The sequence below is a fragment of the Symphalangus syndactylus genome, chromosome 21 (genome assembly GCF_028878055.3).
Source record: "Symphalangus syndactylus isolate Jambi chromosome 21, NHGRI_mSymSyn1-v2.1_pri, whole genome shotgun sequence".
Lineage (NCBI taxonomy): Eukaryota > Metazoa > Chordata > Mammalia > Primates > Hylobatidae > Symphalangus > Symphalangus syndactylus.
In genome coordinates this window covers 63243562-63268239 of record NC_072443.2, presented here as the reverse complement: position 1 = coordinate 63268239, position 24678 = coordinate 63243562, and the positions used below count along the sequence as shown (strand labels likewise).

General features: G+C 42.8%; 1 protein-coding gene across 2 annotated transcripts in view; it reads left to right on the top strand.

Moving 5' to 3' along the window:
* EDEM1 (ER degradation enhancing alpha-mannosidase like protein 1) overlaps window positions 1-23970 on the top strand; it is a 32988-nt gene extending 9018 nt beyond the window's left edge. For both annotated transcript variants that reach the window (XM_055259447.2, XM_055259448.2), the window contains 10 exons: window positions 3642-3745; window positions 5801-5972; window positions 7013-7196; window positions 9102-9276; window positions 11215-11335; window positions 12155-12325; window positions 14209-14282; window positions 15159-15255; window positions 17328-17531; window positions 19834-23970. In XM_055259447.2, coding sequence (XP_055115422.1) covers window positions 3642-3745; window positions 5801-5972; window positions 7013-7196; window positions 9102-9276; window positions 11215-11335; window positions 12155-12325; window positions 14209-14282; window positions 15159-15255; window positions 17328-17531; window positions 19834-19923 — 1392 coding nt within the window. In that variant the 3' untranslated portion in view covers window positions 19924-23970. The remainder of the gene's footprint in view (window positions 1-3641; window positions 3746-5800; window positions 5973-7012; window positions 7197-9101; window positions 9277-11214; window positions 11336-12154; window positions 12326-14208; window positions 14283-15158; window positions 15256-17327; window positions 17532-19833) is intronic.
* The last annotated feature ends 708 nt before the right edge of the window (window positions 23971-24678 follow it).

The following is a 24678-nucleotide window of genomic DNA, read 5'->3' as shown; positions in this document are numbered from 1 at the left end:
TCTTATTGCAGTCTAGCCCAAATGTTGTACTTTTATTTATTCTTGTTTCTTTTAACATGCCATAGAAGAGTTTAAGGCCGTCTGTTAGGAGTTAGAATTGGGGGCGGGCGCAGTGGCTCACGCCTGTAATCCCAGCACTTAGGGCGGTTGAGGTGGGAGGATCACCTGAGGTCAGGAGTTTGAGACCAGCCTGACCAACATGGTGAAACCCCTTCTCTACCAAAAGTACAAAAACCAGCTGGGCATGGTGGCGGGCGCCTGTAGTCCCAGCTATTCAAGAGGCTGAGGCAGAAGAAATGCCTGAACCCAGGAGGCAGAGGTTGCAGTGAGCTGAGATTGCGCCACTGCACTCCAGCCTGGGCAACAAGTGAGACTCTATCTCTGGAGACACACACACACACAAAAGAATTGGGTAATGTGCTAGCCAAGTTTGCATTATGATTGTCTAGTATCTTGCTAGTAGTAGAATTACTAGAACTTGAAAAGAGCTTGAGAGATCATTCAACATCCTCATTTTATAAATAAGTGGTAGAAATAGGACTAGGCCCTTGGTCTAATAGGAAATCTGGGGTACTGATTTAGTATAATTTAAATTACAAAGCAACTTAGTTTCCCCATATCTCCTTCTGAAGTTATTGCTGCTCTGTTTTAGTCATTTACCATCACTGATCAAAATGTGCCCAGACAAGTATGTTCGACCTTAGAGCTAATTTGTTGATGATACCAGAGGCTGACTCAGCCTACAAGTGTTGCTTAAAGGAAACGTGCTAAGACTCATGTATAGCTCATGAAAGCTTACTCCTTCTTCCTGAGAGCTTTGTCTTCTTCTTCTTCTTTTTTTTTTTGAGAGAGTCTCGCTCTGTCACCAGGCTGGAGTGCAGTGGCGTGATCTTGGCTCACTTCAACCTTCACCTCCTGGGTTCAAGTGATTCGCCTGCCTCAGCCTCCCGAGTAGCTAGCTTTTTTTTTTTTTTTTTTTGCCCCATTTTGTTTTTTTATCCCTCTACCTTGCCTGCTATTCTGTTGTTCATCATACTTTCCCCCACACTTAATGGTGTCTGGTGCATAGTAGCAGTGCAAATGTGTGTTCAAAAAATGAATTCTGACTAATGAAGCATTTCCCAACACAGATTCCAAAGATACTTACTCCCTGAAAGAAGAGTTCTATTTCTAAATGAACTTGAGAAATTCTGTATGTCTGGTCCCACTATTAGAGAGCCACAGTGCTCATCAGCATTTTAAAGACTCTGAGAAGTCCTACAGTCAAACAAACAAACCCATTTAGCTCCCCTGTCCCATTCAGCCATTTTCAAACATGAGTGTGTGATTTCAGAACATAGTTACTCAGGGTTCTGTAGCTATCTGACCATAATGATAAACTACAATAAGTAAGAGTTATTGACTTCCTTCACCATCCTCACTTGATTTGAGTTCATGTCAGCACCTGCAGCTTTACCAGATATTGTTGCTGGTAAACATCTGTTAGGAAACAGACCCATCTCTGTGGTTTTCATTGTAGAATATCCGGCCTTTAGTGCTTCAGGCTTATTTTTCAGGTGTTAACTTCTGTTGAAGTTTTCCTTTTCTTTTGCTAACATTTAAATAGGCTTTAACAGATGTGCTAGGGAAACATTGTGAAGATAGCAGTCCCCTGACCATTGGATGCAACTTGCAGCATTATTGCATCATCTTCTAAAAAGAAAGAACTGAAAGCTAGAAATGTCTGTACTTACTCTGTAGGTTACAGCAAAATAACAAGGTGGAAAAAATGTAACAGACGAATAAATATTAGGAAATAAGACATACTTGAAAGTAGTAATGTCTGATGAAGAAAGAAGTAGTGTCTCAGTTAATTTAGAAAGTTTATTTTGCCAAGGTTAAGGACACACCCATCACACAGCCTCAGGAGGTCCTGATGAAATCGCCCAAGGTAGTTAGGCACAGCTTGGTTTTATACATTTTAGGGAGACATGAGACATCAATCAGTATGTGTAAGATGTACATTGGTTCAGTCCAGAAAAGTGGGACAACTTGAAGTGGTGGGGGTGGGGTGAGGGGGCACTTCTAAGTCATAGGCAGATAAAAGACAAATGGTTACATTTATTTTTTCTTGTTTTTTTGAGACAGAGTCTTGCTCTGTTGCCCAGGCTAGAGTGCAGTGGTGAGATCTCGGCTCACTGCACCCTCCACCTTCCCAGGGGTTCAAGCAGTTGTTGTACCTCAGCCTCCCAAGTAGCTGGGATTACAAGCGTGTGCCACAACGCCTGGCTAATTTTTTATATTTTTAGTAGAGACTAGGTTTTGCCATGTTGGCCAGGCTGGTTTTGAACTCTTGGCCTCAAGTGATCCGCTCGCCTTGGCATCCCTAAGTATGGGCTTACAGACCTGAGCCACCGTGTCCAGCTGGTTGACTCTCTGATTAGCCTTTCACTGAATATACAATTTACCTGTGACAAAGGAAGAGGAATAGTCACTTATGCCTTTGTCTGGCTTAGTGAATCTGCAGTTTTGCATAAACACTAGGGCAGAGGAAGCAATCAGATATGCATCTTTCTGGGGTGAGCAGAGGGATGACTGAGTTCTGTCCTTTGTTCATACCTGTGAAGATAAACTGTCAATTTACATTGCCAGGGTGAAATTCAGCAGAATTGTTTTGAGGGGAAGATCTTGAGGCCCACAGGGAATTTCCTTGTAGGTAAATTGTAAGGAACATATATAGCTTTTTTTTTTTTTTAAATCTATGTAGCTATCTTATTTAGGAATAAAATGGGAGGCAGGTTTGCCTGATGCAGTTCCCAGCTTGACTTTTCCCTTTGGTTTAGTGATTTTGGGGTCCCAGAAATTTACTTTTCTTTCACAGTGTGTCTTTATGATGTCATTATAGTCTCAGGGTTGTCATAAAATTTTGAGTGGAGTGAAATAATTTTGATTCAGGTTAATCTATAAAGTTTGATGCCCAACTGTGCTTCACATAGGAGAGAGTAGCTTAGTGTGACATCATACCTACATACCCAAAATAGGAATCATAATTCTAGATCACTTTTTAAAAAGGACATAGAGCTCATTATTCATATGTTTTGTTTCCTTTAAATCAGTCACTGGTTTTATCCTGTGCTCCAAAAGATATTACCACTATTTCTCGAAGGGTTTAGACATCTGGATAACAAGCAACAAGTTCATTCAATTTTCCACATGTTTTGGTCTCCTGGGAGCCAAGCACCCAAGCCGCTGCTTTATTTGAGGAGCAGAGAGAAAGACATAGTTTCGTTTCTTCAGTTTTCTGATTTATTTGTATATCTGCCAGAAGTTTTAGAACCCACAATGCCTGGCATGTTAAATAAGATCATAGTGAAGTTTGCTGGAGAGTGGAGTTGGGAAGATGAGGAGTGCCAATGATTTTACAAGGAATTACTTTCACAGTTTTGTCCTTTGGAGATAGGACTCTTGAGTTGGAGGAAATGGGCCTGCCATGTGCTGGGAATATATTCTAAGAAATAACTGCTTTTCTATCTCTTGTGTTTCTACTCCTATGGTAACAAAACCACATACAGACATTTAGGTGACGTGACTGGGCTGCTGTGATGATATAGCCTCAGTTTCATTTCAAGTTGCTGTAATGACCTGTGTTCCTCTTTTTAAAGATAATGGGAAATTCATCCGAGTTCCAGAAAGCAGTCAAGTTAGTGATCAACACAGTTTCATTTGACAAAGATTCCACCGTCCAAGTCTTTGAGGCCACGATAAGGTAAAATACTGAATATTCATATAATGAATTGGAGACTTCTTTTTATGTGTTTAAAGAAAAAAATACCTGTGAGGGTCTTTTTGCCACAAGATCCAGGCAGGGAGTCCATATGGGCTTTATGGGTGCAGTGTGCATTTTTCATGTTCATATCTATCTAAACTGGAACAATTATTTCAAAGTAATCACATTCCAGACTGAAGGGAAAGACACGTTTGCATTTTGTTTTGTTTTTATAGATTAAACTCTTTTTTTTTTTTTAAATGGAGTCTCTGCCACCTAGGCTGGAGGGCAGTGGTGCAATCTTGGCTCACTGCAATCTCCACCTCCCAGGTTCAAGGCATTCTCATGTCTCAGCCCCCTGAGTAGCTGGGATTACAGGCACTCACCACCACACCTAAGTTTTGTATTTTTAGTAGAGATGAGATTTCACCATGTTGGCCAGGCTGGTCTTGAACTCCTGACCTCAAGTGATCCGCCTGCCTTGGCCTCCCAAAGTGTTGGGATAACAGGTGTGAGCCACCATGCCTGGGCACATTTATGTTTTAACGGGGGTGTAAAATAGGTGTCTGTCTAGTACAGAATTTCATGGTTTCCCTTTATAGTCTGATTTCATTTCCTTCTTTCACCATGTCCTAGGACAACCCCTACATATTTCTGAAGGAAATGAGTTTCCCATCTTACCACCCACGGAAAATCACTGCTTACCATTTTAGTATATTTCTTTGTTAGGTGTATCTCTCACTTCTATTTCACTCTCTCTCTCTCTCTTTTTCTCTCTCTGTTTAATGGATTGGGATCGTGCTGCATACCTAGTATATTGTGTATTGCTTTCTTTGATATATTGTGGTAATTTTCCTGTTTACATCTTTTGAAAATTGTATTAACTGCATAGCATTCCAGTTCACAGATGTAATACTTATTTAAAATTAAATTGGTGAAAACCTTTGTTCTGACATATGTCACAGTCTACTTCAGATCTTTAGAATGGGACTTTATGGGTCTACAAGGACGTAGGTGTAAGCTGGTAGCCTGCTGCCTCTTAGTAGGTCATTTTTTCCTCCTCCTCTTCACCTTGCCTCTTTACCAGATGTTACGGTGTTAAGGAAGTTGCTTGGCAGCCAAAACAACAAAAATTACTTAGTATTTGTTGTCTTACCTTTCTCTTTTTTTTTTTTTAATTTGAATTAAATTAAAAATTTTTTTTCATTTTAGAGCAGGGTCTTGCTCTGTTGCCCAGGCTGAAGTGCAGTGGTGCTATCACGGCTCACTGCAGCCTTGAACTCCTGGGCTCAAGCAATCCTCCTACCTCAGCCTCCCAAATAGCTGGGACTACAGGCAAATGTCATCATGCCCAGCTTCTGTTTTTTTTATGAGTGTTTTCCCTAAGTGAAATAAATCAAGAGTAATTTAATAATACTAATAGGTAATATTTATTCTGAGAGCAATTAGTACACTCTTTTTTTTTTTTTTTTTTTTTTAAGAGATAGGGTACTGCTCTGTTACCCAGGATAAAGTATAGTGGCATGATCATAGCAGCCTTCAATTTCTAGGTTCAAGAGATCATCCTGCCTCAGCCTCCCAAGTAGCTGGGACTACTGGTGTGTGCCACTACATCTGGCTAGTTTTTTTTTATTTTTAATAGAGACAGGGTCTTGCTTTGTTGCCCAGGCTAGTCTTGAACTCTTGGCCTCGAGAGATGCATCTCCCTTAGCAAAGTGCTGGGACTACAGGCATGAGCCACCGCACCCAGCCAACTCCCTTTTCTTAATGCCCTAAGATTTAGATTACCAAAACTGTTAATATTTTAAATAGTATTGTTTTTGGTAGTCTCGGATAAATTATTCCCTTTCTCTCTTTTAGTAATATGGTTAACAAAAATCAATCGTGTATTATTAGAGTTAGAAAGGAATTCAAGAGGCCATTAAGTCAGGTCTCTCTGATGTCAGGCAGTTCTGAGTCTATGTGGATATGAACATACTTCTATCTTTCTGAATTGGATTATGTGCATTTACAAGCAACATGATTGTATTATCTTTTTGTTCTTCCTGTTATTAGGGTCCTGGGAAGCCTCCTTTCTGCTCACAGAATAATAACTGACTCCAAGCAGCCCTTTGGTGACATGACAATTAAAGACTATGATAATGAGTTGTTATACATGGCCCATGACCTGGCGGTGCGGCTCCTCCCTGCTTTTGAAAACACCAAGACAGGGATTCCATATCCTCGGGTGGGTAGACTGGTTTGACCCTTTGTGTTTGACAATTCACTATCTTCCTGAATTAAAATTCTTTGTTTATTAATTTATTTGGGAGAAGGAATGGGATGGAGGTAGACGAGAAAAGCAGTGTCCTTAGAAGAATTTGGCCTTAAATATGATGTAAATACTTTAAAATTTATTCAGCCTTTACTGAGCATCCACTGTATGAAAGGCAAACAGTGATATATCTGACTTGTTCCTTCCCCTTAAAGAGTTGATGTTCTGTGAAGTTCAGTATTCTTAAGTCCATTTACATGTGTGATTTACATTCTCTGCTACAAAGCAGTGTGGGGAGTTTGTCTTCATCTCTGACTTGGGTCTGTTTTCCCAGAGATCCTCACATGGGTATTGTGGGAACTCAGTGAGTGTTCTTTTCAATGCTTCACGTGGATCTTTCAAATAAAGGCAACACAGACCAGCAAGTTAGCTGCTGATTTAAATGCCAGGATCTGGAATTAGATTATATATTTGTGACATCTGATGTGCCAAGCCCAGAACTCCTCTGGGAATTGAGTCAGCCTTTTAGGTAACTGGCTGAGAACTGCCAGAGCACAGAGTCTTCATGATGAAACTGGCTGTCATATTCTGGTAGTGCCTCCTTTCTCTCCCAGTTTGAGGTTTGTTTAGGTGCTGAGCAGGAGTGAGTTCATAGTGGTTCATTTAAAATTTAGAAGAAATTCTATAGTTTGCCTTTGTCTCTAACCCTAAAGCCTGGTGCCTGTGTTACCATGAAGAAAACCTGCTGGAAAGAGAAAGTTTAGTGAAGTGTGTAGCCATTCCCTGAAGACTTGCTTTTATTAATAAAGCAAGGCTCTGCTGTTCTTACTGTCTTGTTTGTGTGTTTTAAATTTAATTCCCGTATTCACCTCAGATGTATCTTGGAAGGCAGAGGGCTGACTCTCACCGTAGTAAGCTTGGTTTATCAGCTGAGTGTAGTCTCTGAGACCCGGCTTTTCAGCCTTGTCGATTCCTTGAGTTTTGTCACAGTCTTTATCTCTTCCCATCCCCAGGTGAATCTAAAGACAGGAGTTCCTCCTGACACCAATAATGAGACATGCACAGCGGGAGCTGGTTCCCTCCTGGTGGAATTCGGGATTCTGAGTCGACTCCTGGGGGACTCCACATTTGAATGGGTGGCCAGACGAGCAGTGAAAGCCCTTTGGAACCTCCGGAGCAACGATACAGGATTACTAGGTGTGGCACTTTTACTTGCCACTGGGACTGCACACTGCTTGGTCCCCTTTCCTTTCATCTTCTCTGGGCTCTGCACCCTTTTCACTCTTCAACTCAATTGACAACTCAGCAAGAATTGTGTCAGCTGTATCTAATTTCTTTATGTGACCCTTTGCAGAGAGGCTGCATGGTCTGATGGAAAAGAATAAAGCTTTTGTGTTTGAGGGCTCCCTTCTGATTTGGATTCCCTGGCATATTCCACTTGAAAATTATTGTTAATGAAAATACCATAAAAAGAACTGCCTCTGAGGCAGATTTTATTGCTTCAATATAAGGTTCTAAATATAGGAATTTAGAGTTACTGATGGAGCAGCTTTTTCCTTTTAAAAAATCTGGGCCTGTGGTAGTAGATTGAAAGTCCAGATTAAACCTGTATGAGGTGGGGTTTTTTTCCATTGAGAATGTTTGGTCAAGATGTTACTTAAAAATTATTATGGAAAATTTCAGAACGTAGTAGAAAGTATGATGAATAATGACCCATGTATACTCATCATTTATCTTCACTAATTATGAGTATTTTGCTAACTCAAGGTATTTTATTTATTTATTTTGAGATAGGGTCTCACTGTGTCACCCAGGCTGGAGTTCAGTGGTGTGATCTTGGCTCACTGCAGCCTCCACCTGCTGGGCTCAATGATCCTCCTGCCTCAGCCTCCCAAGTAGCTGAGACAACCGGCATGTGCCACCATGTCCAGCTACTTTTGTTTATTTTATGTAGAGACAGGGTCTCACTATGTTGCCTGACTAGTCTCAAACTCCTGAGCGCAAGCAATTCTCCCACCTTGGCCTCACAAAGTACTGGAATTACAGGTGTAAGCCACTGTGCCCGGCCTAGGTGTTATTTTAACTCATGTAACTGTCTTAAGTTCTGAAATTTATGTATACATTTGTTGTATTTAACAACAGCAATAGAAATAAAGAAGTCACTCAAATTGTCAGCCTATCACCAAATAGTTGACCAGTGTCACTTCAGATTGTCAACTTTTTAGGTTTCCATAGACCCTTTCAGCCTGGCCTGTGTAACTTTTATATATTTTTCATTATAATATAAACAAATATTTTGATTCTGCCTGACAGTTGGCAGATCAGTTGTTTCCAAGTTGTTGCCTTGCATTCATAATAACCACTTTTGTTGTTGTTTTTATTATTAAAAAAATTATCTTTTCCCTTTTCTTTTTTTTTTGTCTTTTGAGACAGGGTCGGTCTCTGTCACCCAGGCTGGATGGCGGTGGCACAATCTCTGCCCACTGCAACCTCTGCCTCCCAGGCTCAAGTGATCCCTGGGATCAAGTGAACCCCCCATCTCAGCCTCCTGAGTAGCTGGCACTACAGGCACCTGCCATTGCACCCAGCAAATTTTTTGTATTTTTGGTAGAGACAGAGTTTCACCATGTTGCCCAGGCTGGTCTTGAACTCCTGAGCTCAAGCGATCCACCTGCCTCAGCTTCCCAAAGTGCTGGGATTGTAAGTGTGAGCCATCATGCCTGGCCAGTTTTTCTTTTTAAAATCATCTTTTTTTGGATAAATTCCCAAGAATGGCAGTACTGGGTTTAAAGTCTGTGGAAAACCCTTGGGTTTTGAAATGCATCGTCAATCTGGAAAAGCAAAATGACAAACCTATTTTTATTTTGCATTAAATGTTTATCCCCGTGTTTGTGTCAGTAAACGTTATATATTTAGAAAGATGTCTAGGCCAAGTTAGTGATAAGACTGATAAAAATGTTAGGTCCAAGCAGCCACTCCTTCTCCTGTATGCCAAGGATAAAGGTGCTGAGGAGCAGTGTGGTTGGAGTAGGTGGCCTGTCTCCATCCATGTCCTCTCTGATGAGACAGTTGGGACCTCAAGAGCCTTGTTTATTTTTGCAGGCAATGTCGTGAACATTCAGACGGGCCATTGGGTTGGAAAGCAGAGTGGCCTGGGTGCTGGGCTGGACTCCTTCTATGAATACCTCTTGAAGTCTTACATTCTCTTTGGAGAAAAAGAAGACCTAGAAATGTTTAATGCTGCATATCAGAGTATTCAGAACTACTTAAGAAGAGGGTATGTCTCCCTAACATCTCCTCTGTTGCCTTGTAAAGCAAATAGAATGCATTCTGAAGTATTTGTATTTTTTTAACATATAATCACAGGGTCTGTTTGTCTCTGCCCTCATCTTACCACCTCTCCTAGTTTGTCAGTCATCTGGGGGCACCAAGAGCTGTTAGTTTTCTGTCGTTGCATAGCATAGTACCCCAGAACCTAGTGGCTTAAAACAACAAGCATCATCTCATGAAGTTTCTTAGGGACAGTAATCCAGGAGCAGCTGAGCCAGTCACTCTGGCCCAGGATCTCTCCTGAGGTTCTTGTCAAGTTGGTGGCCAGGGCCACAGCCATGCCAAGGCCCGATGGTGCTGGGAGATCCCCTTCCAGGCTCACTTCTGTTGCTGGCAGGCTTCAGTTCCTCATTGGCTGTTGGCTGGAGGGCTCAGTTCTTTGCCAGAGTGCCTCTCTGTAGGTAGCTCATGGCCACTGGCTTCCCCCAGAGTGAGTGATTTGAGAGAAAAAGAGAGAAAGAGGCCAAAATGGCAGCCACAGTGCTTTCATGGCTAATCTGGGAATGATATACCAATACTTCTGCCAGACCATTAGTCACCCAGATCAAAATGATACATTCAGTGTGGGAGGGGGCTATGCAAGGGTGTGACTCGCAGGAATAGAGGTTCTCGGGGGCCGTCTTAGAGACTTGCTGCTACTACAGGGGCTGACACATCCCAGTGTTTAACTGTGGCTTTAATTGCAGATAGATCTGCAATGCAGGACAATGTTTTGGTTCTGTTACTTTCCAAAGAATTGTTAGGATTGGTCTTTATACTTGGTGATAGAAAAGACAGTTACCACATTTTTTTTTTCTCTCCAAGTTTGTTTAAAACGTTATTCACCATTTTCTGTTGTGCCTCCAGGATGACAGGAGAGAGAGAGCCATTTGAAGCTACAGTGGCTTCTATGTAGTGTCACTCTCTTTCCCAGATCTTTCTCTTTTTTTTGAGTCAGAGTCTTGCTCTGTTGCCCAGGCTGGAGTGCAGTGGTACGATCTTGGCTCACTGCAACCTCTGCCTCCTGGGTTCAAGCGATTCATCTCTGCCTCCTGGGTTCAAGTGATTCTCCTGCCTCAGCCTCCTGAGTAGCTGGGATTACAGCTGCATGCCACCTTGCCTGGCTGATTTTTGTATTTTTAGTAGAGATGAGGTTTCACCATGTTGGTCAGGCTGGTCTCAAACTCCTGACCTCGTGATCCTCCCGCCTCGGCCTCCCAAAGTGCTGGGATTACAGGCGTGAACCACCACACCTGGCCCCCATATCTTTCTTTGTATGTATTTCTATGTTAAGTGTCCAGTTTCAGTGCAAGTTACAGCTGCTGAGCTTCCTGCTTGGATTTTCTTGGGTCCATTTCTACATTGCTTTTGTAGGAACCACTTATATGTGCTGTGTTTAAGTAAGGGGCCTTTTGGGTGGAATTTATTTATTTTTGCTTTTCAAAGCCACAAACTAAATTGAGCAGTATTCCCCAAGGGTCTTGCTCTGATGCATTTCTCCAGGCCCATGCTGTAGGACATTAATAGAGAAGAGACTCTTTGTACCAAAAGAACCAAGCTTTTCTGCTCAGGTGAAATCCAGCATAGGCCCATACGGTATACTGAATTCTCTTATGTGGCAGGGCTCTTAAACCCAAAGCTCAAAGTGCTTTCTGCAGAATACTGTGAAATCCTGACATATTACAATGGCTGCATTAGGAACTTTGATCCTGTGGTAAATATTATCTTCTGCTAGAGTCTAATGTAGATAGTTAAAGGCAGTCTGTCTCCAAAGGTTTAAGGAATGAGTTAGGAGAAAAAATTAATGTTAATTCCATTTAAATGAAACTACCAGCGGCTGCTGGAGAGGTAGAGGTCTGTCAGTGAGCTTTCTTTTCACCATTGAATGTGCTGTTTGGGTTTGCAGGCGGGAAGCCTGCAACGAAGGAGAAGGAGACCCGCCACTCTATGTCAACGTGAACATGTTCAGTGGGCAGCTGATGAACACCTGGATTGACTCTCTGCAGGCCTTTTTCCCTGGACTGCAGGTATTTTGCCATCAGATTTCCTAAGAATAACCAATCACCAAAAAGGGCTTCTCCCTCCTTTTCTTTCTTTTTTAATACCCTGAGCGTTCTCTGTCTCCTTTGGATTTGGGAGGTCACTAACACTGTATGTCTTCATCTCTCTGTTAGTGAAATTAGTCTCCAGAATATTGAACAGAGCCATTCCACACAAGTGCAAAACCATGCTTGAGAAGTGACTGTGTGTGATTTTTGTTTTTGTTTGTTTTTGTTTTGAGATGAAGTCTTGCTCTGTTGCGCAGTCTGGAGTGCAGTGGTGCCATCTTGGCTCACTGCAACCTCCGCCTCCCAGGTTCAAGAGATTCTCCTGCCTCAGCCTCCAGAGTAGCTGGGATTACAGGTGCCTGCCACCACACCTGGCTAATTTTTTGTACTTTTAGTAGAGACGGGGTTTCACCATGTTGTCCAGGCTGGTCTTGAACTCCAGGCCTTAGGTAATCCGCCCACCTCAGCCTCCCAAAGTGCTGGGATTACTGGCATGAGGCACTGTGCTGGGCTGTGTGTGATTTTTGGATAATCCATCACTCAGTTGTTTATTCCTTGTTCATTAGTACACGTAATCTCTTTTTCTGTGTGCATTTCACATCAATTTGGCATTAGTGGCCAGATAGGGAGGGCATTTATTTGTCTGGGTTGTCACTTTTGGGTTGGTTTTGTCTTTAACCGTATGTGTAGGTCAAGTAAGAACTCGGGTGCAGAGGAGAGCCCAGGCAGGCCCTTTGTACCATGTCTTGTCACTCTAGGAATGGTATCTCAGCCTGATGACCTGTGTCCTCTCCTTAGGTGCTGATAGGAGATGTGGAAGATGCCATCTGCCTTCATGCCTTCTATTATGCCATATGGAAACGATATGGTGCCCTCCCTGAGAGGTATAACTGGCAGCTGCAGGCCCCTGACGTTCTCTTCTACCCACTGAGACCAGAGTTAGTGGAATCTACATATCTCCTCTACCAGGTACTAGAGTTGTGTTTTTTTTTTGTTTTTTTTTTTTTCCTTTCACTGCCTCCTCTGACCCCAGCAGTTTGTTCTTAATGAACATTTGCTGAGTGATTTAGGGTTATGTTGTTTCATAGTGACTCTGATCAAGTTACCCCCTATCTGTAATCTTGTTAGTGTTCAGTGTCATTCGTGACTTCACAGGACAGAGAAGGCATCTGCAGTCAAATATGTTTTTAACCTCATATTCTACAAAGCTGAATCATGTTTTTACCATAGGACTTATATCTCACATCTTTAAGTATTCATGAGGAAGATTTTGTACTAAGGTGTTTTCCAAATGTATTTGACCAGAAGACTCGTTTTTAGGATGCAATTCTGCATCAGTGTACTGTGGAGCCCCGGTCTGTGTAACAACTATTCAGACAAAAAGAACATTCATTTTCTTGGTTTTAAAGGAAATCATCTGGGATTCATCTGGATGCCTGTTATTCTTTAATGTTTGTGTATATAGATACGTAATAGTATTCATCCTTTGTGAAATTACTTCAGTGGCAGAGGGAATGTGACTTTAACTGTGAAATGTCTTCTTCCTGACGGTTGAAGCCAGATATTTATAGTTCTGTGCATGCCATACACATATACACACTGAGAGTCCTCCTCCATTCACATGCACAGCAGCACGAGTGGTTAATTCACCAAGAAACTGGCCTTGGTGAAATTCAGTAGGCCTGTAACAGATGCCCACCGTCGGCCAGCCCTAGCAAGCAGAGCCTGAGTTTTAGAAACTCTGATAGTGGGGAGTTTTAGAAACTCTGGTAGTGGAGCTAACACTAAGATTTGAATTTATTTATTCAACAATTTTTTTATACCAAATCCTTGCCATTTGCTTCAGATGAAAAAACGGGAAAGAAATCCTGTGAAACCGGTAGTAGTCCTCATGCCTAAAAAGGGACCTCATGAGTTTTAGGTAACCTCTTGAAAGAGGGAAAAGGTAATAGCCACCTGTTTGGCCTTTCTGAGCCCGGTAGGAAGGCTGTACACGGAGGATAGCGTGCCGGTTACTGGCTGATTTCTCCTCTTAAGCTTAGTCCTGTGGCCTGTGAGCTTACTCCTCTTTGTTTCTGTCACTGCTTCTTTCATGTTTTCAGCTTCTCCTTCACGTTGACAGAGATGTCTTGCACTCTACAGCTTTACCCTCCGAAGCCACACCCTGTGCACTTTTAATCTGGAGACTGCTAACCTTGTTTTCTTTGTTGCTGCAATCTGGCACTAGGCATGAATTAAAGATCTCCAACTTTTAAACTGTTTGTTGGATAAAGGCTTATCTTCCCAGAGAAGTTTTTTTCTCTAGTAAAACCGTCTAAGAGCATGTGTGAGAAGAGTAGGCAACTGAGGACTGATTTCTCAGGGTGATTAGAGAGGAAAGGGTGGCGGCCTCCTTTTACACTTTGGAAAGTCGTGTTCCCATCAGCCTTTCCTCATGGTGCCATAACTGGAATGGTGGCAAGGTCCTCTTTCCTGTGCCTGTGTCTTAAGTTTCTGGAGAGTTCTGAGGCAAGATAGAAATTGGATTTGTTCTCAGATAATGGTGCCGTCAGGGTGGGCATTGTTTTATTTCTAATCATGATGGCAACCAAAGTAGATTATTGTTCTACCCTGGAACAGATGGTCTTACCCCTGGCTAAAGTTAAACAAGTCACAGGTACGCTTTGATGTGAACTGACGGAATACCTTAGTCCTCTAACCGTTGTGACCCTGCAAGATAAATGACCTGGGCCCTGTTTCTTCCTTTGGCTGGCGACTCGCCTCCATGGGGAAGCCCCGCAGTCACCATGATGTTTGTCGATGGCATGTCTTCCAAGCCCGTGCTGGATCACATTCTCTCGTGTTCTCTCTAGGCAACCAAGAATCCCTTCTACCTCCATGTAGGAATGGATATTCTGCAGAGTCTGGAAAAGTACACAAAAGTCAAGTCAGTTTTCTAAGTTCCTACCTTTTTCTGTCAGCCACTTTTAATTTATTTCAAATTGTTTTGGGGAGATATCCTAGTTTGCATTTTAATTTATAGAACCAGGTCATTAATGTTACATTTACAGGGAAATTGCTTACCTTTTGGTCTAGTAGAACCTTTCCATTGTAGTGAGAACTGCCCTTTTTTTTCTGTGAGGTTCTAGCAGATTATGGGTGTTCATTCTGACTTCTTTCCTCTAGTTATATAATAGCATATACGCTAAAATGTTTAGGGAGTACAGAAAATATAAAGCAGTAGAATATTATCACTGTAATCTCCACATACAGAGAAAACTGTACTCAGTATTGAAATGTATGTACTTATAATCTTTTAAATATATTTTATATATGATGTGTGTATATATGTATATATAAGAAACATACTCTATATTTCAATTTTGTGACATGCTTTTTTTTTTTACCTACTATATCATGTTTTTTTTAAAGTACTATCTTAAATAATAAGTCAGTACTCAAATAATAAGTCAATTCTCAATAATAAGTCAATTCTACGAGTATTAGGACTAGAAATTTAAATTAGTCCTTTTAAATTTGTTGCCAGTCATTTTCTTGGTGCCATGTTACGCTTCTGGCCAGCACCCTGCCACCACGCCCACACCCTGTAACTCACCTGATAATTTAGCAGCCAAAAGCACTTGCTAAGTAAATTTTCAAACAACCCAGGCTATAAAAAAGGAGAGCTCTTCAATGTAAACATAGTTTCAAATGGTGCTGGATGACTGGTTGATTATTCTGATAAGAGAATGTTTCTGCTTTTTAAGTGAATCAGCAGGTGGGAAGGAAGAGAGGCAGGACTGACCGGATGATTGTTTTGTAGGTGTGGGTACGCCACGCTGCATCACGTCATTGACAAGTCCACAGAAGACCGGATGGAGAGCTTCTTTCTCAGTGAGACCTGTAAATACTTGTATCTGGTATGTGTGTTGCAAGATGAACCCAGGAATATTTAGTATTGCTTAGAGCAAGCATTCGCATAGTCTTCCATCTGACAGATACTTACTGGGCACAGCTACATACTGGACATTGTGCATCCCCAGGATGCAAATGCTGTCAGAACCAAAGGGTATTACTATCTTCTTTCATGGTTTCCAACTTTGTTGAAAAGTCTTTTGTCAAGTAAACCAAGAACTGAACTTATGATTACAAACTGTGGGAAATGCTGGTAACGATTGATACAGAACCAGCGTTAGTGCAGTGGTCGCGGGAGACGCCTCTGAGGAAGAGAGGTGTGTTCATAATGGCTTCTCACTTCTCTTGATGTATGTGATCTTGGCCAAGACCTGCAGCTCAGCCTTGTCTCTGTCCATACAGACATCCTCAGGCACATGAGTGTGTGTGTGTGTGTGTGTGTGTGTGTGTAGAGAGAGAATTTCTGGACCTGGATGAAACCTTTGGTATTACCTAATGTTCATATGTTCATTATTTCCCTCACGAGAACTACAGCCTACACAGAGGTCAGGCGACTTGCTTGAAGTATGGCAGTGGCTGTGGCAGAGGTGAAGTGTGAACGGTGTCCTGACTCCCTGTCTGGTGCTCTTTCCACCTCACCGCTCTGCCTCGTGCACTCAGCCGCTCTCATGCCCCCTGCCACTTTTCTCAGTATGGCCACATAGAAACAGAGGGCAGGATTTCCAGGTTAGAAGATAGCATGGCAACTGAGAACTTGGGCAGAGGGTCAGAGATAGAAGCAGCTGTGATAAATTGTGTTTATCTAGTTCCGTGGTTCCTACGCCTGGGGCTAGTTGGGTCCAAATCACCCTGGGGCCCTTGCTAAGATGACAGCCATGTTGAGTCAGAATCTTTAGAATAAGCGGGCTCAGAAATCTGTCATTTTGACAAGTGCCTCCAGTGGTTTCACATGAGCCAGGTTTTGGAGCTGCTGGTCTAATCCGTTAAGACGATACTCTTCTGTGTCTGGTGTCTTTTCACAGATGACTGCAGAGGTATGTCCACCAGCAGCCTATGTGGTCTGTCCAGGGGGGAAGACAGCTGTCCTGCTGTCGATTCCTGTGTGTGCAGTGGTTCTTGCTCTCCGTGCAGGTGGCTCAGTTCTGCTAAATCAGGCTGGTCAGAGCCTAGCTGCATATTTCCATCCAGCAGCCAATGGTGTCAGAAGGACGTTAACAGGGCGAGTTTTAGAGTAAAAGGAAGATGACCCTGTAGGGTGTGCTAGGTGAAAGAACCTAGAGTCTGGGGAGAGGAAAACCTGTGGTCTGCCGTGTTCTTCTCTTGTTACTGTGTAAACATTGACAAGCTGCACTGAATCTCATTTTTCCTCATCTTGAAATAGTTTAGGTGACCAATAAAGTTTCAAAGAGTTTCTAGGTATTCATTCATTCAACATTCACAGAACACTTGCCTTCTCCTGCACTGTTGCATCCCATATTGGGTTAGATGTTCTTTCTAGATGCTTTTTCGTTCCATGTCACATGCACCATTGAGGGAAAGGATTGTGCCTTGTGACCATTGCGTCTTCAGAGCCCAACCCTTGTTGTGCAAGAAGTGAAGTGAATGTTGGCAGATGTGTTGGGCTATGTGCTAGGCCCAGGGGATATGGCAGTGGATAAAACTTGGTCCCTCCGTGTCAGCTGTTACAGTTCAGGGTCTAGGTGTGTGTGAAGTTGAGTGTAGTTCTAGAATTCCAGCAGGAGAACTCTTAGGTAGCACATGGGAATCATCCAGCGAACTTGTGTAGACTACCTGTGCTTGGGCCTTAGCCTTGGAATTTCTGAGTCTCTGTGTATGGGCAGGATATGTGTAGGGTAGAGGCAGGTCTAGGTATCTGAGTTTAGATGAAGCAGGTGATTCTGCCTTGCAGCCTGGGTTGGGCACCACAGTTGTCAGTCAATTCCTTTTCACCCAGTTGTCACTGAGAAGCATGAGGCCCAAGCAAATTCTACTCCCTGAGTAGCTGGGACACGCCCCTATGATTCAGTTCCAAGTGTGCTACAATTATTGGTTGTATCTTTTTCTCCATTCCCTCTAGCTGTTTGATGAAGACAATCCAGTACACAAGTCTGGAACCAGATACATGTTCACAACAGAGGGACACATTGTATCTGTGGATGAGCATCTTCGGGAATTGCCATGGAAGGAATTCTTCTCTGAAGAGGGAGGGCAGGACCCAGGGGGAAAGTCTGTGCACAGGCTGAGACCTCACGAGTTAAAAGTCATCAACTCCAGCTCCAACGTGAGTTGCTTTTTCCAGGGGTGATTTGCATATAGAGGAAGAGAAAATACTATGAATTCCTTAGTTGTTCAGACTTCCTGACAGAAAATTGATGGTGTACACAGATTGGGAGATTTGAAAACACCTCCTGAAGACACCATTTACATAGATGTTGTCAGGGTGTAGGGAAACCACAGGATCAGCGGCGGCATCATCCCTGCTGGCTGCAGGTGCCAGTGGAGAGAGTGGCTACAGGATCCTAGAAGAGGGGAGTCTTGTGGGAGGAACGACCACTCAGCAGGAGCCACCGCTCAGATCTGACTTGCGTGGCCTTGTCTGGAGGGAGCCGGCAGAGTCAACATGTGACCCCTCCCCGCTCCCCTAGTTGCCTGCTGGAGCATCTTGGCTGCCTGGGTAGAAGCTGGAGGCCGAGGGAGCCTGTTGATATGATCCATCAGTGGACCTGGAGGGGCAAATGGAAGACATTCAGCATAATCATTTACCAGCAGCAGAAGGGAAAAAAAGCGGTGGTAGTCACGATGGTCCCAATGAAGATGCTCTTCGAAGTGCAGCAAACACCCACATTCATTTAAAGTAGGGCTTTACTCCACATGCCTAGATTGTCCTGAGAAGTGGCAGGAAAAATTTGGAAATGGAAGTCCTTGCATCCCTAGTGAAAGTATCAGGTAGTTGTGTTGATTTGAATCACATAGGATGATTTGGAAGTGAGGATAGGGAAATGCAGATCAGTCAAAATTTCAAATCTTGTTATCCGCCAGGGCCTTGGTGGTCAGGAATTCGGCAGCCTCCCCACAGATGGGTTGCCTTGGCGTTAGGGGCACCCTTTCATCGCAGACTGTGCTTCAGTGCTTTTCCATGAATCCCCAGTGAAGCTCTTCACCATCAGTCTATGAAGTAAATCGATAGGCCAGAGTGTAGATAACCACCCCCATCCCCATTTCCGTCAGTCATGGAGCACTGATTGAGTGGTCAAAGCATAATCGGGAGGAAGGGGAAGGAGAGTGAGAGGGGGAAGAGTTAGTAACAGCCAGCACTTGCAAACACATACCAGGGTTAACCTTTGCACCACTCTAAACGCTTACATACATTAATCCGTTTACTTCTAACAACAGCCCTGTGAGGGGTGGGTACTTTTAACATCTCCATTTCACAGATGAAGAAAGGGAGGCACAGAGAGGTTCAGGTCCCACGGTGGAGCCAGGATTTGGACCCAGGCAGTGTCATCTCTTTTAGGAAGGAGACATCTCTGACCTGCCACATTCACTAATAGATCTGATCCCATGATTCCAGGCACCAGGGATTCAGGCCTTCAGAAGGGCTTCCAGTTCTGGATAGGGGCATGGCCTAGTGGGGAATCCACTTCCATCCTAGGCATTTGTCTGTAGTGCTGTTGAAACACAGAGGGTAGGGAGTAATCTCCAGAGAAAATCAAGGCAGGATTCCCTGAGGAGGTCACTTGCTGGAGATCCTTGAAGGATGAAAAGGGGTATCCCAGAAAGGATGTTCAGGCAGAAGCAGTAGCACCTGCAGAAGCATAGAGATGTGGGCTGTGCGGGGGCAGTTGGGACCAATGGAAGGACCTGCCAGTCTTGATCTTGCCGGGGATGAGGAGCAGGGCATAGTAAGTTCAACTATAGGGCATGGGGAAAATGTTTCTTTGGAGATGAAGTGGATAATGAATGTATTTAGACAACTGCTTCCAGGGATGTCACAGTTGGTTAGTTCTCAAGATGTGCATCTCCTTTGAGGAAAAAAAGTGGTGGGGGTGGGGGGGTTTTAATTAAAAAAAAATAGTAGTCTTAAGCATTTAGCGTTTAGTTGTGAATGAGAAAAACATAGCTCAGAAAAACAAAGTATTTTCAAATAGCAGAAATGTTTTCTGAAATTCTGGGTGGACTAAGGACCCCAGGGATGTGGCTTTCAGTCCTGGCCACTAAGCAGTTGCTGTGATGCCTTTTAGCCTCCCTGGATCTGCCATTTCTTTATAAAGTGAGTGAGGATATTAAATTATGTCAGTGGTCTTCACCTGAGGGTGATTTTGCTCTCAGGGAACATTGGAACAGTGTCTGGAGACGTTTTTGATTTTCACAACTGAGGCATAGGAGTTGCCACTGGCACCTAGTAGGAGAGGCAAGGGGTGCTGCTGACCGCCCTACAGTGTACAGGCAGCTTCCACAACAGTTACTTACTTCCAAACGTCAGTAGTTCACAGGCTGAGAAACCCTGGCTTAAGTCATCCAGTCACATTTCCTGAGAGAGCAACATATGAGTTTTTAATTTTCCCTCGTTTTTGTCTTTCTAGTGCAATCGTGTACCTGATGAGAGGAGGTACTCCCTGCCCTTAAAGAGCATCTACATGCGACAGATTGACCAGATGGTTGGTTTGATTTGATCTGCTCTCTGTGAGGCCTCATCTTGAACCAGACCTTAACAACCGAAGCCAGACCATGCCAAAATCCAGTCTGAAATGGAAGGGGACAGAAGTCTTGCTGTCCCTGATGGTGTAGGAATTTCTGTGCAGCACCTCACCACATCTGGTTAATCCTTGCACACTTCAGTGTTTCTCTCCTGTTCAATAAAATGCCCTGTTAAGGATATAATTTGAAGAGAGAAGATACATGGAAATTGGCCTCTTATGACATGTTGATGTTATAAGCACAATACATGGGGCATCTTTGGATTGTTGTTCACAGCTTTATACTTTAGAACCTAAGTCTCTTCACTTTGCTGGCACCTGCTATACTGGAATATTGCTATGTCTTTAAAAAAATTTTTTTATTATATTTTATTTTTTTGAGACAGGGTCTTGATATTTTTTTGAGACAGGGTTACCTGGGCTCAAGTGATCCTTCTGCCTCAGCCTCCCGCGTAGCTGGGATTACAGGTGGGCACCACTGTACCTGGCTAGCTACTTCTTTGTTAGAGGATTGAGAATGAAATTTCTGCAAAAGGGCTTGTGGTTCATTTGGTATCCCTACTTAATTGCATTGAAAATGTCATCCTTTCTGTTGTTAGATAATTGGGCTCTTCCCCTGATATCCGACCATGATTTTGGATCACATGGGAGAAAAAAACATCCAGTTTTTCATGTTTGCCTCAAGTAATCTTTACAGTGTTACAAGTTATTTGCTTAAGAATAATGGTTTTAACCAGAATTCTTAACAGATAGTCTCTTATTATGTTATGGTCTAAGAGGTTAACTGACAGATCTTTTGGATGGTATTTTGCATTTTGAATATGAACTTACCTGAGGAACTCCCATAGTTCCAGGATCAGGTGACTTTTAGGGAGAGAACAATGCCTAAGATTGTCTGAGCTTCCATCTTTCTCGTATTTCCTAAGCAAGGATTCTCAGTTCTGACCATATCTGGGTTAGAGTTCTGTTTTGTTTTTGTTTCCTGTGTCTAGTGCCAATTAGCTAAATCAGGGAGAAAGAAATGATCACGTGACTTTTAGCATCCTTGAGCCATTTCTCTGTAATACAGGGTTTAGATTAGTGCCTTATATTGGTTTTGGTTTGGGCCACTGGATGTCGCAGCTACTGCTATGGTTTGAGGAGGCCTGTTTAGCCACATGGTGAGACCGTGGTGAAAGGGGGATGGAAATTGCTTGGCCGGTCTTTGCCTTTCAACCTGTAAAAGTAAGCATGTAGAAGGAGGAAGTTGTGCTAAAATGCCTTCTTTCTTTTTTTGTTATTATTTTCTTAGCCAGAACATCTCTCTTTGAACTCACACGGATACACACCTGCTACTCTTACACAGTGCAGCAGGGTTGACTCTTAGTCTGGCTTCCATGAAGCGTCATGGGTGGAAACGCATTCTAGTAAAAAGGGTAGGAAGTCCCTAAAACTTCCAGCCTCACGTACCATGGTTCTCACCTATCACTGTTTTCCCACCTCTAAGGATTTCATGTACATCTTTTCAAAGCTAGAAATAAACACTGTCTAAGTTTATGTTGCATTTTTAGTCAAAAGGGAGAAATCTTATTCCTTCTTGAAAATTTTAAGTGTTATGGTTTTAAAAATGTGTAGTTCAGTTCTTTTGAGATTTTTGAAAAGAGTATTTTCGGTAATAAACGTGCCATCTCTATCTCTTAAACATTTGTTACACCAATTGTTTTAAAATAGAAAAAATAAAATGCTTCTATTTTACCTTTTTTCATTTCAGAAGCATTATTCTGTTTATTAACAGTGTCCCATCTACTGAATAGAAAACTTTGAGAATAATATATATATTTCAAATGTTTTCACTGATTCATTAAAAATGTTAAATACACACACACATGCATGCATGCACACACACGACCATACTTGTACCTTTGTCTCTGGGCAAACAGGTGGGACTGTTAGTGACCCATTTGGGAAAATAGAGCATCTCAGAGAAGGAGGTGAGTTCTTCGTGCCTGTGATTTCTCTTGGTGCTCCCCTCCTCTCCTGCTCTGGCTTCTGTGGCGGCAGTGGTGGGTAAGCACTCCAGTGTTCTCTTAATGAGGCGCTTTGCCTGTCACTTGAGCAAGCCTGGGTGTTCCTTCCTCCTCATGCTCCTGGAATAGGGAATAGGTATCTCATGCTTGCAGACTACAGAATGCTGCAGATGCTTCCCAGGGCCAAAGGCTGTCAGGAAACGTGTTTTATGTTAAGTCACAAACCCACTTGACTTCTGGGTACTGAAATTAATACCAGTGGGTGAGACTGAGGGTAAGTGAGTTAGTACATATTAATCCCGGTTGTTGAGCTTCCAGACTACCCAGTCCAAAGTTTGATGCTGTGTAGTCAGTGGTTTGTGGGGCTGGATGCCAGAAGGTTCTTTGAGCCAGTTGCAAAGGTTACTTTTTTTTTTTTTCTTTGAAAGTCAGAATGTTAACAACTGTGATATATCCTGCAGGGCTTTTGCAGTTTCTTCTGTTCTGTGTTCTGAAATACTGGATAGAGAATGGCTGAGGAGGAGATTACCAGAGAAGTTGCTTTGCTCAGTGCTTTGCCCCAGGATTGCCTCAAATCTGAGTGGACTTCATCCTTTGCGGCAGCTCTGAGCCTGGCCCATCTTCCTATTCCCACGTGTAGCTAGTGTCTAGTGTCAGCTTTGCTCAACGTGGTGGAAACATTGTGCAGAACTGTTGTAGAAAGCTGCCTTATAGATGGCTTGACGAAGTGTAATTCTCTCATAACAAACTTTCAGATCATTACAGGGGACGCTTAGCTACTTTAGTTGATGTGACCGGGGAATCCCTTCTAGAAGAACAGGTGGCAAGGAAGGGTTTGCTAGCTCTCCATTTGCACTGGCCATTGTGAAAAACCAGCTTCTGTATCCAAATCTTCTCTTCATTTAAAAAAAATTTTTTTTTGCAGCGCTTGTGCCGGAACTTAATCATTGTAACTGAATCCTCAGGGCTTTTCTTGTTTTAGATCATGGACTGTGCACGTGACACTTAAATAATTTTCTATGTATTTAAAGAAAAATGCACCAGGATGGTGTCTGTGCACATGACTATTAGAGGAGCGTCTGTAGGAAGTACCTGGTTTGGTCAGTGCAGTTGTGCAATCTGAGGGCCTTGTTTCCTCCTCCCCTTCCCCCTTCTCCCCACCAAAGAAAAATATCCCTCTTAATGATTTCTTAGTTCAGTTTACTGAATGATTACCGCCTGCAATTCCTCTTTGGATTGTGTAGACTCAAAATGAGACATTCCTTTCTGCTTTCTGGAGGGCACCAGAGGCCTTTCTCTTTGATAAATTTTTTTTGTCTGTTGACAAAAACAGAAATCTTTTTTCAAATTTAGTGCTGGTGAAAAAGGTAGGGCTGAGTGATTACCTTAGCCACAGGGTGGCTGAGCAGGAACTTTAGAAGAAAATCCTGAGCTTTCCTGTCCATTCCCAGCATCCAGCTCCTATTCTAGTGCCTCTTCCCTGCAGGGCAGGGACCCCTTGGGAAAGCGAGGAGGTGGGACGGGCTGGGCTGTGTCCCAGGATTCACAGGGCTCAGGGTTATGCTCCCGCTTGAATCTGGATGTGAATCTGGTAAAAATGTCAAGTACCTGTGGAACTCCCTGATTCTATACCCTCTTCCTTCTTTCTGCAAGGCAGAGGAATAGTATTTTTAAAGGTTATTTTGTTTTAATTTTAAATAGCAAAACACAAGCTGCATTTTTATTTATTTTGCATAAGAAAGGCAAATCTTTTTACAAAAAAAGTATAGAGTTGGGAACTGGGAAAACTTACGGAAATACACAAATGCTTCTCTCTCTGTAATGTGCAATATGCTTTGCAACTGTAGATGATATTTTATGTTTAATCTGTAAATAAGAAATGTATTTAAATTAAAAGGGATCTTTTTGTAAAAGGACCAAATGTTCTTTTATAAATGTAATAAGGAATATCTTGCTCTTTAAAATTTATTAGGATTTTTATGAGTAATTTTTATTAAAATATTTTTTTGAGCTATCATCTTGTTTCTCTTTTACATTCTTATGTAGACACATTACATGCAAGACAAATGGGAGAAAAATCTCTAAAGGAAGTGCCCATCTAGATGAATATAAAACCTTGCTTTTTGTAGCTAAGCCCTAAGTAATACCTCCCTCATGGAATTCCACTACATTTTTGTATGTCACACTCTTCCATTAAATGCCCCTCACATGCGGGTCAGAACTGCTTTTCATGACTTTTGTCCCAGCCCTGGCCTTCCCCTCTGCATCAGCCTCCTTTCTCTCGGCCACTGAGTTCATTGTCTATTCTTACTGCCAATTAGCTGAGTGTATCTGGGATCTAAAACCAGTTCTCTGTGTTATCTAAGCAAGGCGCTTCATTTCTCCTCACCTCTGAGAGCAGTGGCACTTCACGATCTGTGTGGGTGTAGTGGCCCATGGGAAGCGTGTGGGTGGAGGGTTCTGGAGGGCTGGCCTCCCTCCCTGTGTTGCCACCGGGGACCATGGTGGGATCTTGAGGAAGAGACCTGCTCCTGCTCTGTGACATCTGTGTCCTAGCTTTGGTCACAGACAATTCTGATGGGGTTTTTTTTTTTTTTTTTTTTTGAGACAGAGTCTCACTCTGTCACCCAGGCTGCAGTGCAGTGGCACGATCTCGACTCACTGCAACCTCTGCCTCCTGGGTTCAACTGATTCTCCTGCCTCAGCCTCCCTGAGTAGCTGGGAC